The 16723-nt window shown below is 47.2% G+C and overlaps 1 protein-coding gene across 1 annotated transcript; it reads right to left on the reverse strand.

Annotated features, from left to right (window-relative positions):
- Positions 1-6041: 6041 nt before the first annotated feature.
- Positions 6042-16305, reverse strand: LOC133381315 (zinc finger and SCAN domain-containing protein 31-like). Its single transcript, XM_061620291.1, has 4 exons — positions 16197-16305; positions 13439-14245; positions 10588-10720; positions 6042-7137 (listed from the first exon to the last, which is right to left on the reverse strand). The coding sequence occupies exons 2-4, from the start codon at positions 14195-14197 to the stop codon at positions 6464-6466; spliced, it is 1566 nt and encodes a 521-aa protein (XP_061476275.1). The 5' UTR covers positions 14198-14245; positions 16197-16305; the 3' UTR covers positions 6042-6463.
- Positions 16306-16723: the final 418 nt, after the last annotated feature.

Raw genomic sequence — 16723 nt, forward strand, 5'->3', positions numbered from 1 at the left:
GTCCTGGGTGGGGCTGGGTGGGGCAGCCTCCCATTCACCCTCATGGAGTAGCCTCCACTGTGGGAACAAGATGAATTCATGCCAGGCCTTATGTATCATAAACATCACAAAACACAAGGACTTTCGTGTGATTGGTGTGATTCTTTGCTGACTGTTACCACCATCCAACTTGACTCTTGAGAAAACGATCCAGGGAGAGAAATCGGCTAACCAAGTATTCCTTGACTCTTCTTGGGTATCCTAATGGGATCCTGACTCCAATGATTGGAAGTGGTGGAAATAGTCCCTTTTTAGAAGAACTGAGTTTGTAGGAAAGATTTGTATGTTTATTGGTTTCATTGTGAAGAATTTCCAATATTCCGCTCACGGACCCTATGGCCGGGCAAAATTTTGGCAATCTTTACATTCTGTTCAAAACGCACATCCTGTAAATTTAGTCTATGTTTCGCAATGTGGATGGGGAACCTCAGGACTGGGGACCTGATGTGGCCCTTCGGTGCTCTTTATGTGGCCCTCAGAACTCTTCCCCAGGCCAAATCCCTCACTGACCCTCGTTAGGTCCCTAAGTTTTCTTTGCCGGTCTGGAAAGCGTCCTTCAGCTTTGATAATACCCCTTCAAGGGGTGTGTGAGTGTGTGTGGAAACTAGGCTACTGTATATACATCACAGTTAGATTCATTGTTCAACCCACTTTTGCCACTGGCCCTGCCCAGCACTGGCATGTGGCCTTCAAAAGGTTGCCTAAGAAGGGAATGTGGCCCCCGGGCTGAGAAAAGGTTGCCCACTCTGTTTTACAATGTCAGATCCTACATCCAGCCATGCTATGTTCCCGGGTTTATGCATTCTTACATAGCTGGCATACTGGTTGCGTCCCAGTATACCAGTCTGGTTTGCTCTTTGTTGTGTGTGTGCTTACTGGAGGAACTCTCCCCCGCAACTTTATCTCCTCCTTTATCCTTAAGTTTTCTCTCCACCTCAAAAACAAAACGTAAACCACATAAAACACTTGTTCAAAAAAGGCAGTGACTGTGACAATCTGATTCCCAGTGCAGATTTAATTTTGTTTATTATCTTGTCCTTCCTCTGAGGAGCCTAGGGTGGTGTTCACTGTTCGCCCTGCCCCTGTTATCTCATCACAACAACCCTGCATGGGAGGCTGCAGAGGGCGAGTTGCTCTCAGTAAGCCTCGTGGGTGGCTTTGGGGAAATGGCAGGCGGCGAAGGTGCCTAGAGGAGAGAAGAGCCCGTACCTCGGTGGCAGAGCATCTGCTTGGTATGCAGAAGGTCGCAGGTGCCAGTCAGGCCCCTAGACATTCAGTATAGATTCAGAACTGTAAGCTACCATTGGCCATAGCAGTGGAGAACATCTGCCCATCACTGTAGGCAATACTGAACAAGGTGGACCGAGGGTCTAGCTATGCTCCTAAGAAGTTCCTTCCCACTATGTGTTAGTGCCAACCACCCTACCACCCAGCTGCTTCACCCAGAGGATGCACCCATCAGGTTTCATTATGCACGCAGGGCCAGATTATTTATTATTTATGTACTTGATCTATATCCCGCCCTTCCTCCCGGCAGGAGTCCAGAGCAGCAGACAAAAACACTAAAAACATTTTAAAACATCATAAAAACAGACTTTAAAAAATATTTTAAAAACATCCTTAAAAACATTTTTTAAAAAGCTTTAAAACATCTTAAAAAAAAAAAAAAGGTTTAAAAACATGTGAAAACGCAATTCCAGCACAGACGCAGACTGAGATAAGGTCTCTACTTAAAGGGCTTGTTGAAAGAGGAAAGTCTTCAGTAGGCGCTGAAAATATAACAGAGATGGCGCCTGTCTAATATTGAAGGGGAGGGAATTCCACAGGGTAGGTGCCGCCACACTAAAGGTCCGTTTCGTATATTGTGCGGAACGGACCTCCTGATAAGATGGTATCTGCAGGAGGCCCTCACCTGCAGAGCGCAGTGATCGACTGGGTATATAGGGGATAAGATGGTTTTTCAGGTATCTTGGTCTCAAGCTGTATAGGGCTTTGAATACCAAAATTAGAACCTTGAACTTAGCCCAGTAGCTAATAGGTAGCCAGTTCAATTCCTTCAGCAGCAGGCTGACATGTTGGTGATACCCTGCTCTAGTGAGCAGTCTCACTGCCACATTTTGCAGCCGCTGCAGCTTCTGGATCAACCTCAAGGGTAGCCCCACATAGAGTGCATTACAGTAATCCAGCCGGACAACAGTGGACAGGCTATCCCTGTCCAGAAACGGCCGGAGCTGTCTTACCAGCCAAAGCTGGTAAAAGGCACTCCTAGCCACTGATGTCACCTGGGCCTCTAATGACAAAGATGGATCCAGGAGCACCCCCGGACTACAGACCTGCTCTTGGAGTACGGCGCCATCCAAAGCAGGCAACTGACCAATTATCTGAACTCGGGAACCACCAACCCACAGCACCTCCCTCTTGCTAGGATTCAGACTCAGTTTATTGACCCTCATTCAGCCTACCACTGAGTCCAGGCAGCGGTCCAGGGCTTGCATGGCCTCTCCCGATTCAGATATTACAGAAAAATAGAGCTGGGTATCATCGGCATACTGCTGACATCTCACCCCAAATCTCCCAATGACTGCTCCCAAGGGTGTCATATAGATGTTAAACAGCATCAGATGGTACAAGATGGTACCCTGTGGCACCCCACAGCACAACTGCCGGGAGGCCAAAAGACAATCACCCAATGCTATTCTCTGAAAATGACCCTGGAGATAGGATTGGAACCACTGTAAAACAGTGCCTCCAGTACCCATCTCACCTAGTTAGCCCAGAAGGATACCATGGTTAATGGTATTAAAAGTCGCTGAGAGATCAAGTAAGAGTAACAAGGTCGCACTCCCCCTGTCCTCCTGATAAACTTAGGCTGTCCCATAACCAGGCCTGAACCCAGACTGGAATGGGTCAGGATAATCTCTTTCATCCAAGAGTACCTGAAATTGCTGTGCCACAACCCTCTTAATCACCTTCCCTCAGAAGTGGGTATTGGCAACTGGGCGGTAGTTGTCGGAAACCAATGGATCCAGGATGGGATTTTTCAGGAGCAGTGGGATCACTGCCTCTTTCAGGGTGGCTGGAACCACTCCCTCCTGCAACAACGCCTTGACCACACCCTTCATCCACTCGGTCCAACCACATTGGCAAGCTTTAATAAGCCAAGAAGGGCAAGGGTCAAGAGGACACGTTACTGGTTGCATTGTCACAAGCATCTTGTCCACATCATCAGGCTGTATCAACTGAAACCGTTCCCAAGAAGATACAGGAGATATTGCACTGGGGACTACAGTAGATGTCGATGCGGCATCAAGATTGCTACAAAGGTGCAACTTTACCCCCAAAAGTGCCTTGCAAACAATTCATAGTGGGCTCCCAAAGGGTCTACAACTCCATTTCCTGGAGTTGATGTCAACAGACCCCTGACAGTACGGAAAAGCTCCACCGGACGGCTACTTGAGGATGCAATGGAGGCAGAGAAGTGGGCCTTCTTCGCTGCCCTCACCCCCACACAGTAGGCACATTTATGATGTTTTACTCATGCCCAATCAGCCTCACAGCACGTCTTTCACCACTTGCACTCTAGCTGTCAACCAGCCTGTTTCATTGCCCTTAGCTCACTGGTGTACCAAGGTGCAAACTGGGCTCAATGCCGGAGAGGCACTCGGGGGCAACTATGTCAAGAGTCCAACAGGCCTCGCTGTTCCACAGCATTTCAAGGGCTTCCACAGGGTCACCTGCTCTATCTACTGGGAACTCCCTCAGGGCATTCAGAGATCCAGTGGATTCCATTAGTTTCTCGGGGCGGACCATCTTAATCTCTCCACTACCCTTCAGGGAAGGATTGGAGCCATAAGGCTAAACTTCACCAGGAAATGATCTGACCATGACAATGGGGTGACATCCACCCCACCATCTCCAGACCGCCCTTTCCTCCATCTGGAGCAAAAACCAAGTTGAGAGTGTGTTCTGCCCTATATGTTGAACTGGTGACAACTTGCAACAGCACCATGGTCATCATGGAGGCCATGAAGTCCTGAGCCAGAACACTTGAGGCAGCCTCAGCATGGACATTGAAATCACCCAGGACTATCAAGCTGGGCTCCTCCAATACCACAGCCAAGATGGCCTCCACCACCTTGGTCAGAGAAGCTACCGGGCAGCAGGGTGGATGGTACGCCAGCAGCAATCCTAGTTTACTGTGTCCTTGGCCCAATACCAGGTGCAGGCCCTGATAGCCAGCTCCAAGACAGAGTGGTTTCCTGGTGACAGAGATGGAAGTTCTGTAGATCACAGCAACTCCTCCCTCCCCGTCCCTGCAGCCTGTGCTGGTGTTGTACCAAGTACCCAGGTGGGCAAGGTTGGATCAGACCAGCTCCTCCCAGCTCACTCACCCAGGTCTCGATAACACACACCAAATCAGCACCTTCATCCACGATCAAATCATGGATGAGTGTGGTCTTATGGTGTACCGATCTGGCATTAAACAACACCACACACAGGCCAGTGGGCACAGGAGCCACTCCTCCACGACGGCCACCACCTTGGATGGCTTTCAAAGAGGATTACACAAAATTCATGGACGACAAGGCTACCAGCCACTAGCCCCATTGGCTATGCTCTGCCTCCACTGTTCGAGGGAGTATGCCTCTGAAAACCACTGGAGAGCAGAGTGCTGTTGTGCTGTCAGGTCATGGCCATTAATTTCAATGGGTCTACTCTGAGTAGGACTAACATTTCCCCCATTTATTTATTTGTTCTTATCTACACCTGTTCCTGTAGCACTCAGTTTGGGAGCTTAATCGTTGGGTCTCAATCCAGATAAGCCAGGCCTGGGGAACCTCATGCCCAGGGGCCAAATGTGGCCCTCCAGCCTCTGCCTGACCATTGAGACTCTCCTGAGGGCACACCTCCTCCGCAGGCCACATCCCTTGTCCTCAGACTACCTCTAAATAGACAATATTGGACTAGGTGGACACACAGGCTGGCCCAGTATGGGCTTTCAATAGGCATCTGGTTGACCATTGTGAGAACATCCAGGATGCTGGACTAGATAGGCCTCTGGCCTGATGATAGAATCTGGGGTGGGGATCCTCTGGCTCTCCAGATGTTGTTGGGATGCCAACTCCCATCACCCCCAACCCAACATAGCCAATGGTCAGTAATGATGGGAGTCATAGTCCAACAAAATCTGAAGGGCCACCGGTTAGATATCTCTTCTTTAGGCCTTTCCTCCTATGGGAGAGATGCTCTCTCACTCAGGCCCTACCTGTGGGCATCCCGTAGGCATCCAGTTGGCCAGTGTGAGAACAGGATGCTGGACTAAATGGGCCACTGGCTTGGTCTATTTAGTCCAGCATCTTGTTACCGACAGCTGCCAACCAGATTCCCGTGGAAGCCCACAAGAACATGAGCACAGGAATGCTCTCCAACACATGATCCATAGCAACTGGTATTCAGAAGCATGCTGCTTCTGGTCTGGTAAGTAGCATACAGGTCTCCCGCTCCCCCCCTCCCCCATAGACCACTTGATAATTGCTGAAAGTCAATCATTAATCACGTAATGATTTTTCTGTCTGTTGCAGAGATCGCAATGGGCTGTGCTACATGCTGTACGATCTTAATTGTAACTTTACTGCTTATTTCTTATATTGCATTTTATGGTATTACAATTTGCATCCCGTAGAAATTAAACTGTAACACAATAGATTACAATGTAAGAAAGAAAAGAAGCAATGAAAATACAAGTAGGAATATTCAATGCAGCCATGCCGTGACCACTGGAATGACGCTTGCGGACCACTGGTGGTTCATGGACCACAGTTTGGAAACCGCTGGTATACAGCCATCATGACTAGTAGCCGTTGACAGCCTCCCCTATGAATTTGTCTAATCCTCTTTTAATTCCATCCGAGTTCGTGGCCATCACTGCCTCTTGTGGGAGCAAATTCCATAGTTGAATTCCATAGTGCTGTGTGAAGGACTTTCTTTTGTCCTGAATCTTCCACCTTTCAGCTTCACTGGATGTCCACGAGTTACAGTATTATCAGAGAGAGAGAAAAACCTCTCCCTGTCCACTTTCTCCACAACATGCATCATTTTATACACCTCTATCAGGTCCACCCTTCATTTTTTCAAAGCTAAAAAGCCCCAAATGTTGCAGCCTTTCCTCGTCCGGGAGTTGCTCCAGCACCCTTGATCATTTTGGTTGTGTGTGTATATGCAATGGTTTTTTAAAAAATCAGAATAGTCATGGAAGGAATGGAAAACATTCTTTATTGTGTTATCAACTGAATGCTCTTGCATTCTACAGTGTCTAAACACATGACATTTCTCACTGAAGCTTAGCCCAAGTGAGCAATCATTAATTGATAATACTGATATCCTGCTCCCTCCCAAGAGAAACACAGTCCAAACAACTGCACAGCTAGCGTGCCATGTGGATTCTCTGGTGTCTATTAAGGCACGTGTTGCGAGAGAATCTTTTCCCACACACTGTGCATTCATGTGGCTTTTCCCCTGTGTGGATTCTACGGTGTGTATTAAGGTTCGCTTTCTGACTAAAGCTTTTCCCACAGCGCAAGCACTCATAGGGTCTTTCCCCGGTGTGGATTCTCTGATGAGTATTAAGGTATGAGCTGCGAGAGAATCTTTTCCCGCAGATTGGGCATCTGTGAGGCCTCTCGCTTTCACATCTTTTACAGTGCCCAAGAAGGTGAAATTTCTGACCAAACCTTTTCCCACAGTCCGAGCACTTAAATGGTTTTTCTCCTGAGTGGATGTTTTCATGTTTAACATGGCCCATGCTCTGATTGAATCTTTTCCTATATGCGCTGCAGATATTTTGTCTCTTACTAGTGTGGATTCTCCGCTGGAATGCATCCTTCTTCAGATCTTGGAAAGTGCCCCCAAAAGGAATAGACACACTGACTTCTTGTCCCAAGCCTATTTCCTGCTGACCCTCCAGAGCATTTCCCTGCTCAGAAAACTGAGGGATGTTCTCTGCTGCTCTCCATACTGATGTCCCCTGTGGTGGCAACTGCTTGGAATCGTCTGGTGCATATTTCTCTCCTTCGTTCAGGTTCATCCACTGTTTAGCTCCTGAGTGAAAGAAAGAATAAAAATCCTCATGATTGCAATGGAGGAAACATAAAGTCTGTGAAAAAGTGCTTGCCTGTTACATCAATATTTCAAGTTGGGCTATCCCATTTGAACATCATACAAAGCTGCTGTATACCGAGTCAGATCATTGGTTAATTTAGCCCGACTGGGGACAGAAATTGTTCCTGCAATGGAATATAAGAAGAGCCTGCTGGATCAGGTAAGTGGCCCGTCTAGTCCAGCATCTCACAGTGGCCAACCAGATGCCTACGGGAAGCCTACAAGCAGGACTCAAGCACAAGAGCATTCCCCCCTCCTGTGCTTTCCAGTAACTGGTATTCAGAAGCATTAGGCCTCTGACCATGGAGGCAGAGCATAGCCATCATGGCTACCAACCACTGATAGCATTATCCTCTGTGAATTTGAATCCTCATTCAAAGCCATCCAAGCTGGTGGCCATCACTGCCTCATATGGGAGTGGATTCCACAGTTTAACTATGCCCTGTATGAAGTAGTCCTTTCTGTTGTCTGTCCTGAATCTTCCAACATTCAGCTTCGTAGGATGTCCACAAGTTCTAGCATTATGAGAAAGGAAGAAAAACTTTTCTCTGTCCATTTTCTCCACACCATGCATAATTTTATACCCTTCCATCTGTGTATAAAACATTTCCCACTGCCATGTTCTTCCCACAAAGGAACGTTTTTGACGGCTATGCTTTTCTGCAGAAGATTTTCCATGCATAAAGGCATCGTTTCCCAAAATTAGGGTGCAAATCAAGCTCCAGCCACTGTCTGGCGGGGCCACCACCGCATCCACAGTCCTGCCGCACATGCCAACCAGAGCAGGAAGTGGGGGGGCAGATGTGATGCTTTCCTGCTACCATAGCAGATCCGGTTCCGAATCCAATGGATCCCAGGCCACCTCAGCTCCTGTTCTATTCCCCGCACTCCGAATACCTCATTTTGGGGCTTTCTGTTGGCAGCATTTTCTGTATGCAGCCCTTCTGCCTGTGCACGCATTTGGTGGGCAGAAAGGAGAGATCTGCACTCCCCAGAGAGATCTGTTCCCCCTAGTCCAGTGCAAAGGGGACTTGGGTTGTGCTCTTAGTGAATAACATATTTATTTATTTATTATTTAATTTATATCCCGCCCTTCTTCCCAGCAGGAGCCCAGGGCGGCAAACAAAGTGCTAAAAACACTTTAAAACATCATAAAAACAGATCTTAAAATACATTCAAACAAAACAGTGTTAAAAACATTTTTTTTAAAAAGGGTTAAAAACATTATTAAAAACCTTATTCAGCAATTCTAACACAGACGCAGACTGGGATAGGTCTCAACCTAAAAGGCTTGTTGAAAGAGGAAAGTCTTCAAAAGGCGCCGAAAAGATAGCAGAGGTGGCGCCTGCCTAATATTCAAGGGGAGGGATGAATGAATGGATACACAACACCGAACCAATCTGGGCAGTTTTCAAAAGCTGCAATACCGTTTTTCTTTCCCCCAGTTGACTATTCCCCTAAGATCCCCTACAACAGATACAGGTGCTTGCTTTTGGTGCCAGTTCAGTTTATTTGTACCTTACCCCTCTATGAATCTGTCTAACCCTCTTGTAAAGCCATCCAAGCTGGTGGCCATCACTGCCTCCGGTGGGAGCCAATCCCCCTATGCCCTTCACAGCTATCGCACTGAGTATAAATCATAAAATGAACTCAGTCGCCTTTTTGTCCACAAACTAGATGATGCCGGCTCGTAAGTCAAAGAAAGTACCGAATGCATCAACTCTGTCGCCAGGAGATGAGCTCCAGGTAGAATGTTTGTAAAGGCTGCTTATGTTTCCAAATAAAGTTGTATTGTGTTCGAACGTGTTTCTTTTGCTCTGTTCTGTTCATGTGAAACACAAAATCCTCCTATGCTGCAAAGAAGGAACCTGCAGCTTGATGCAAGTCGCAGGGCTTGCAATGGGCATGTTAACTTCTCCGATATTGCAAAGTGACATCTAAAGTGAGACCAGACACATTTTCCCAGTTTGGGAAATCTTGCAGCAACCACCCTAAATCCTACCAGATGTTTCAGAATGATCCAGACCTTGAGAAGAGACAGAATCTAGGATCCCTTTCATCCTTATATTTAATAAATAGGCTGGTCCGTTAGAGGACCGGTGTGCCCCCGCCTGCCTGCCTTCTTAACACCAATCTATTGGGTGTCCCTGCCTGCCAGCTTCTTCCTCCAATCTCAGAGTTGTCCCTTGTAGAAATCAGCAGGGAGGCGGAGGGGGGCAAAACTAGAACCAGCTGGCTTTGGCTCCTACTGTTTAGGCTCTCTGCTTTCTGCCCCACCAGTCCCAATAGGTACCAAACACCAAGTGGGTGTGTGAATACTTTGTTATGGGAGCTCCAGCTCCCATCAGCACCAACCAACATGGCCGACGGGTCAGGGATGATAGGACTTGTAGTCTGAAACATCTGGAGGGTGCCATATTCGCTATCCTTCCACTGGCTCATATACTGTACAGTTTCCTAGGAGAGGGATTGACTGTTAAACTACTCTGGGAATCGTAGCTTGGGGAGAAGGAATAGAGGATCTTCTTTTTTTCCCCCTCCTTTTTTTTAATTAACTTTTTTTTAATACAGAATTACACATTCATTACAGCCTCCAAACACGAGTGCTGCTTGACATAAAAAGAAAAATTATATAACCAGAACAAACCTGAAACTCCCCCCTCCCATTTACAGCAGAATATTGAATTTAAAGCCCATATATAATAGAGATTAGAAAATTCTTAAGTTAAAAAACAAAAACAAATATAGGACACATACATATATCAATATGAGTTTTTAAAGCACCTATCATTGTCTATCAACTTATAAACACTGAAACAAAAAAGACAAAATTGACTCACATACAATGTTAGGCATTCCAGATTTGAGTGTAATGTGGTGGAGGTTCTCTACCATGTTCTTTTTGATTTATATAGACTATAAATGGATACCAAGTTTCATAGAAATTGTCTTTCTTGGTGATACCTTGGGATACTCTCAATTTGATCATCGAGCTGGAGAGGTGCTGCCAGTCAGTGCAGATGATACCAAGCTGGATGGATCAATGGTCTGACTCAATATAAGGCAACATCCTATGTTTCTGAGAAGTGAGACAGTTCCAGCTCGATGACAACATCCCTGCATCCAGCCATCCACTTCTTTCATGCATATTTTACTCCAGGATATGTAGCTCCCTGTAATGTTTTCCAATGCGTAGGTATAGAGGATCTTCTAATAACTCTCAGCACCCTTAACAAGCTCTAGTTCCCAGGATTCTTTGGGAGGGTGGGGGAAGCCATGACTGTTTAAAGCTGTGTGATACTTTAAACATACAGTGCAGATGGGGACTGAATCTCACTTGCAAAGCGCCAACAGTCTAGCAGTGCCCGATGACACGTGTAGAGTCCTTACCCGTCAAGATGGCCTCCCTGTTGTCAGCCTCCGCTTTGGTCTCCCTGCGCAGATGCCTGTAGCTGGGGTCAGACAGAACCATTTCTGGCTCACAGAAACCCAGAACCGCCTCCTCAAATGGCGTTGTTGTTACCTGAAATAGGAAGGAAGAGATTTCATCCGGCTCTCCGGATCCCCTCCAGCTCATCAGCAGTTCAGAGGTGAGCTGCAGGGGAAAACGGTTGCGATTCGCTTTATCTGCAACCTGCCCCCTTTCCCTGCTCGGGATGAGTGAATCCGTTCATTTTGGTTTCTGGTTTTTTTCAGCCTTACATTTAGTTCTCCACATCAGTGTGCCATTTATTTAAAACAAAAAGAAGTGGATGGCTACATGCAGGGATGTTGTCATCGAGCTGGAGAGGTGCTGCCAGTCAGTGCAGATGATACCAAGCTGGATGGATCAATGGTCTGACTCAATATAAGGCAACATCCTATGTTTCTGAGAAGTGAGACAGTTCCAGCTCGATGACAACATCCCTGCATCCAGCCATCCACTTCTTTCATGCATATTTTACTCCAGGATATGCAGCGGTGTACACATGAACTGGCTGGAGACCTGCACTGCAAAATTAGAAGTACGGATTTTGGAAGGGTGGCTATGTTTTGGTTCTTCAGCCAAAAGAGCAAATTAAGTAAATTTGCCTTTAAATGCGAAATGAATTGAATTTCTTCCCCGCTCACTGACTGTTCAGCTGTTCCCCACTTGGCAAGCACAGAACTTAGGGAGCTGCATCATACCAAATTGGACCTCTTGGCCCATCTAGCTCAGTATTGTGTACACTTACGGGCAGCGGCTAGGGATGGAAAGATCTGTCAATTTTAGTTCTTTCATCTTCTCACTTTTCTAATGTTAAATTCAGGTCTCTACATTTCTGCACCAATCTGCGATTTTTTTTCAAAAAAAAAATCCTCATGAAAATTCTCCACCGTTTTAGTGCGAATTTCTCCAAATCAGCTCATCTTTGTAGGCAGTTTTGGCAAACGTACACATTTCTGCAAGCCGTTACTCCTCATTCCATGCCTTTTTGCATGTTATTTTCACTCATGTATTCATTTTTATGCACGCTTTCCCCTAATATATGCATTTTTGTAAATGTTGTTTCATTGCCGAACTGCATCTCAAAATCTAGATAAATGCGAATCTCGAAGGACGGCTGGGTTTCGGTTCTCATATTGTTTCAGAAATTGCGACTTTGATAAATTCTGCTTGAAATGCGAACTGAATCGAAATTCTCACCCATCCCTAGCAGTGGCTATCCAGGGTTTTAAATTGGGAGTCTTTCCCAGTCCTACTTGGAGATGCCGGGGATTGAACCTGCAGCCTTCTGCTTGGAAACCAGTTGCTCTCCCATTGAGCTACAGCCCTTCCCAAAAGAAAGAGGAAGCAGGGAGGGAAGGGAGAGTGTACAGTGCAGTAGAGCCTCAGTCACCACTAGGGTTGCCAGGTCCATGGCCTGAGACTGATCCTGTATCTTTAGAAGAGAAGTTCAGCCAAGTGCAGGTGTTCTTGCAACACCGTAATGAGAAAGACCACAAGGTGGGATTCTCCCTCCCCTCTGCACAACTTTTAAAGATACAGAAGACCTCTTGGTTGCCAGGCCCAGCCTCCAAGAGGTCTTCTGTATCTTGTGCAGGGAGAAGGGAGGATTCCACCTTGTGGTTCTTCCCATTACAGAGTTGCAAGAACACCTGCACTTGGCTGACTTTCTCTTCTCCTAAAGATACAGGATCAGTCTCAGGCCATGAACCTGGCAACCCTAATCACCACTGCAAGAGAGTGGGGGGGGGACCCACTTTCCAACTGTTTTGCAAGGTGTTCAGTTGCAGATTCTTCGGCTGCAGGAAATAAAAAATAACTCCCCTCCATTTGCATGAAAATTCTGGCCATGCCCTTTGTGTCTTCACTGCAAACCTTACAGAAGGCTACGTGCACACCATACATTTAAAGCACGTGACATCCCCCAAAGAATCCTGGGAACTGTAGTTTGTTGAGGCTATTGGGAAGTGGAGCTCCGTGAGGGGTAAACTACAGATCCTAGGATTCTCCCCCCCCAAATCATGGGAACTGTAGTTTACCCCTCATAGGGCTCCACTTCCAAGTACCCTCAACAAACTACAGTTCCCAGGAATCTTTGGGAGAAGTCATCTGCTTTAAATATGTGGTTTGGATGCAGCCCACAAACATCTTTTATGTTCTCTGCTCTGGAGAGATGCAAGGCGTTAGGGCAGGGGCGAAGATTCTATGGCCTTCCGGATGTTGTGGCCTTCCAAATCCCATCAGATCCAGCCAGCATGGCCAATGGTCAGAGATAACGAAAGCTGCCATCCAGAAACATCTGGTGAGCCTAAGGGTTGTCATGGCTGCTTTAGAGACTTAGATCCCCATCTGCACTACACATTTTTATTTATTTATTTGTTTCTTTGATTGATTTATATCCCGCCCTTCCTCCCAGTAGGTGCCCAGGGCGGCATTTAAAGCAGTATCAAGCCACATTAAACAGTCACGGCTTTCCCCAAAACACCCTGGGAACTGTAGTTTGTTAAGGGTATTGAGTTGTTAGGAGGCTCCTTATTCCCCTCACAGAGCTGCAATTCCTACAGCGCTTTAACAATAAATCCCAGGGAACTCTGGGAATTGTAGCTTTGTGTGGGGAACGGAGGTCTCAAAGAACTCTCAGCACCCTTCACAAACGACAGTTCTCAGGTTTCTTGGAGAGAAGCTATGATTGCTTAAAGTGGTATGATACTGCTTGAAATGTATACTGCAGATGAAGCCTTACTCAAGGATTGTTAGGACTGTACCACCTCTCACCTGCAGGTTTGGTCGCTCTGCCTCTTGCTTTGTCAGCAGGAAGTCCTCAGCCAGGGCCACCGCCTGCGAGCAACTCGCTGGGCCCTGTTCCCTCACCCAGCTCTGGATCTCCGGCGGCAGGATGGTCAGGAACTGCTCCAGGATCAGCAGCTCCAGGATCTGCTCCTTGGAGTGCCTCTCCACCTTCAGCCACCGCCGGCAGAGCTCCTGGAGCCGCCCGTAAGCCCCTCTCGGCCCCTCGGCCTCCCGGTAGCAGAAGTGCCTGAAGTGCTGCCGATTCTTCTCCCTGCTGATGGTGTCCCCGTGCAAGATGGCTGCCTTCACTTTCCCATAATCCTCTCTGTCCCGGCCCTCCAGCTTGCAAAAGGCCTGCTCGGCTTCTCCTCTGAGGGCTGGCAGGAGTCGGGCTGCCCACCCTTCCCGGGGCCACTGGCAGGCTTCGGCCACTTGCTCGAAGGAGGCCAGGAAGGCCTTGGCGTCGTCCCACGGGGTGGGCTCCTCTGGCACCCATGGGACCCTCCAGCCCTCACGAGGGGAGTCCACTTCCCTCAGGAACTCCTGCCATTGGACTTCCCAGCGCTGAAGAAGCTCCTCCCCTCCTTCCTCTTTCACCTGCTGCACGGGCATCTTTTGCAGGAATTCCTGGATGCAGCCCCTCTGGGTGACATGGGGTTTTTTCTTCGCTCCCTCTGATCCCTCAATCAGTTTTGGGCCTCCTTGGCTCGGTTCCTCCATTTTCATGCCCCGGTTTCTCAGCATCAAAGCCTCTCAGAGAAGATGCGGGGAGCGAACAGGAGGTCTGCCTCCCTGTGTGAAAGAGATGTTTGCAGAAATGGAAAGAGTTGATTTAAATTAGTTAGAGCAGGGGTGGAGGACCTCAAGTCTGGAGGGGGCAAATGCGGCCCTTCAGGCCTCTCTGTGTGGCCCTTGGAGCTCTCTCTAAGCCACTACCTTTACCAGCCTTGCTTTGCACCCTCTTTGTGTGTTTTTACTGATTTTTACACCTATTTAATTTTTTTCTACAGAAAACTCTCAGTGTAAGAAACAAGTAATATTCCAAGATATACAGTTTGAGCACATCAGAACAGTACAGCCATATATAACAACGTACAATCACATCAAATCCCAAGCGCAGGAGGGGAGAAAGCTTTCTGCTTTCTAATTTTGCATTTCTCTCACATTTACGTTATCTTTGGGACTAACCTTAAAAGTAATAATAGTATTTTTAAACCGTTCAAAGGTGCCCCAGAACCTTATGGTGGAGGGGGAGTGTTAAGAAATCTAACTGATAAATAATTATAGCGTTTTTGCCTGGCTGGACTGTGTCCTTGAACTCTGATTGCACCTTGTACTTGTCTGGATGGAGAAGGGAGAAGTGTGTGTGTAGAAACTAACTTACTGTACAAAGGTAAAATCTGCACATATTGCTCCACCCACTTTTGCCTCTGGCCCCACCCACCACTACCATGCGGCCCCCAGAAGGCTGCCCATCAGGGAATGTGGCCCTCAGGGTGAAAAAGGTTCCCCAGTTGTGGTATAACAGCTCATGTCCTGCTTCTGGTCTTCCCGTTCAGGCATCTGTTTGGCCACTGTGAGGACAGGAGGCTGGACTAGATGGGCCACTAGCCTGATCCAGCAGCCGGGCTCTTTCTTTTGTTGTCACGCTTCCAACAGCCCTGAGAGGTAGGCAGGGCGACGAGAACATGACTGGTCCAAAGTCACCCAGTGAGCTTTGTTGCAGGGCAAGGATTTGAACTCAGCTCTCCGTGAAGCATAGGAATAGAGGAAGACAACTTATACAGAGGCAGACCATTGGTCCATCTAGTTCAGCAGTTGACCCCGACTTGCAGCGACTCTCCAGGGTTTCAGATGGGAGACATTCCCAGGCCTTCCAGAAGACGTTGGGGAATGAACCTGGGGCCTTCCACATGCCAAACAGATGCCCTTCCCCTACAAAAACCGGATTAGGGACTCCTGAGATAAGGAACATAGGACACTGCCTTATACGGAGTCAGATCATTGGTCAATCTAGCTCAGTTTTGACAACACTGACTGATAGCAGCTCCCCAGGGTTTCAGAAAGGGGATGCTCCCAGCCCTACCAGGTGGAGTTGCCAGGTTCAGGGCCTGAGACTGATCCTGTATCTTTAGGAGAAGAGAAAGTCAGCCAAGTGCAGGTGTTTTTGCAACACTGTAATGGGAAAAACCACAAGGTGGAATTCTCCCTTCCCTCTGCACAACTGTTAAAGATACAGAAGACCTCTTGGTTGCCAGGCCCAGCCTCCAAGAGATCTTCTGTATCTTGTGCAGGGGGAAGGGAGAATCCCACCTTGTGGTTTTTCCCATTAGAGTGTTGCAAGAACAGCTGCACTTGGCTGACTTTCTCTTCTCCTAAAGATACAGGATCAGACTCAGGCCCTGAGCCTGGCAACCCTACTACCAGGGCTTATTATTTATTTATTTATTATTTGATTTATATCCCGCCCTTCCTCCCAGCAGGCTCAAATATTGAACCTGGTACGTTCTGCATGCAAAACAGGTGCACCACACACCATCCCCTGCTCGTTGGTACTGATGTGACGGTTGCGAAAGACAACCAGAGCCCTGTGCTGGAAAAGGGAAGGAAAGGTGTCTCTCTGTCTTCTTAACCACCTCGCTCTTTCCCTCTGTTTCTACCCACCAATAAATCCCTCCCACTTCTTGCTTCTCTCTCTGTTTTAAAATGCAACGTTTGTCCCTTTAGTTTAAAGCAGGCTCACCCAAATCCCCTCAAAATCACACACTCTCTCCTTCCCACAAGACTCCGGAGAAGAAGAGATGGGACACAGGAAGTGAAAGGGTGATTTTTTTTTACATCCTGTCTCTCTCACAGGCACACACGCAAAAAAATGCACACACTCATACACACTTCCGCTTTCCCCCTCTAACCCTCCAAAATGGACCTCCAAGAACCTCTCTGGCTTTAACCCTTAGAGTGCCCTTTTCAAAGATGCCACACAGGCTGCGTAGGTAATAGAGCTCATGCTGGGAAATTATTGAAGGCGTTTTTCATCCGCATTGTGGTTTTCAGAATTATTGTTGGTCACATTTTAGAAACTATGTATATTGGAAAGATTAAAGTTGAAATATATTTTTCATATACATATTTTAATAGTAATTCAAATATATATTTTACCTTGGGTTTTATATTTCCTTTTCTTTCCATCTTGTTTACTTATGTCCCTTAATTCTAATGGGTTTCTACTCTGACTAGCATTGGATATGGAAAACGGAATATCGATGGTGA

Source organism: Rhineura floridana, chromosome 3, assembly GCF_030035675.1.
Source record: "Rhineura floridana isolate rRhiFlo1 chromosome 3, rRhiFlo1.hap2, whole genome shotgun sequence".
NCBI classification, from domain to species: domain Eukaryota; kingdom Metazoa; phylum Chordata; class Lepidosauria; order Squamata; family Rhineuridae; genus Rhineura; species Rhineura floridana.

What these genes read in the sequence shown, in the direction of transcription:
- LOC133381315 (XM_061620291.1), bottom strand. Translation starts at nt 14,197, where the DNA reads ATGCTGAGAAACCGGGGCATGAAAATGGAGGAACCGAGCCAAGGAGGC. An exon ending in CAGAGCGACCAAACCTGCAG is followed by an intron (nt 10,721 to 13,438) that starts GTGAGAGGTGGT and finishes TTCCTATTTCAG; the next exon opens with GTAACAACAACGCCATTTGA. An exon ending in CAGGGAGGCCATCTTGACGG is followed by an intron (nt 7,138 to 10,587) that starts GTAAGGACTCTA and finishes TCTTTCACTCAG; the next exon opens with GAGCTAAACAGTGGATGAAC.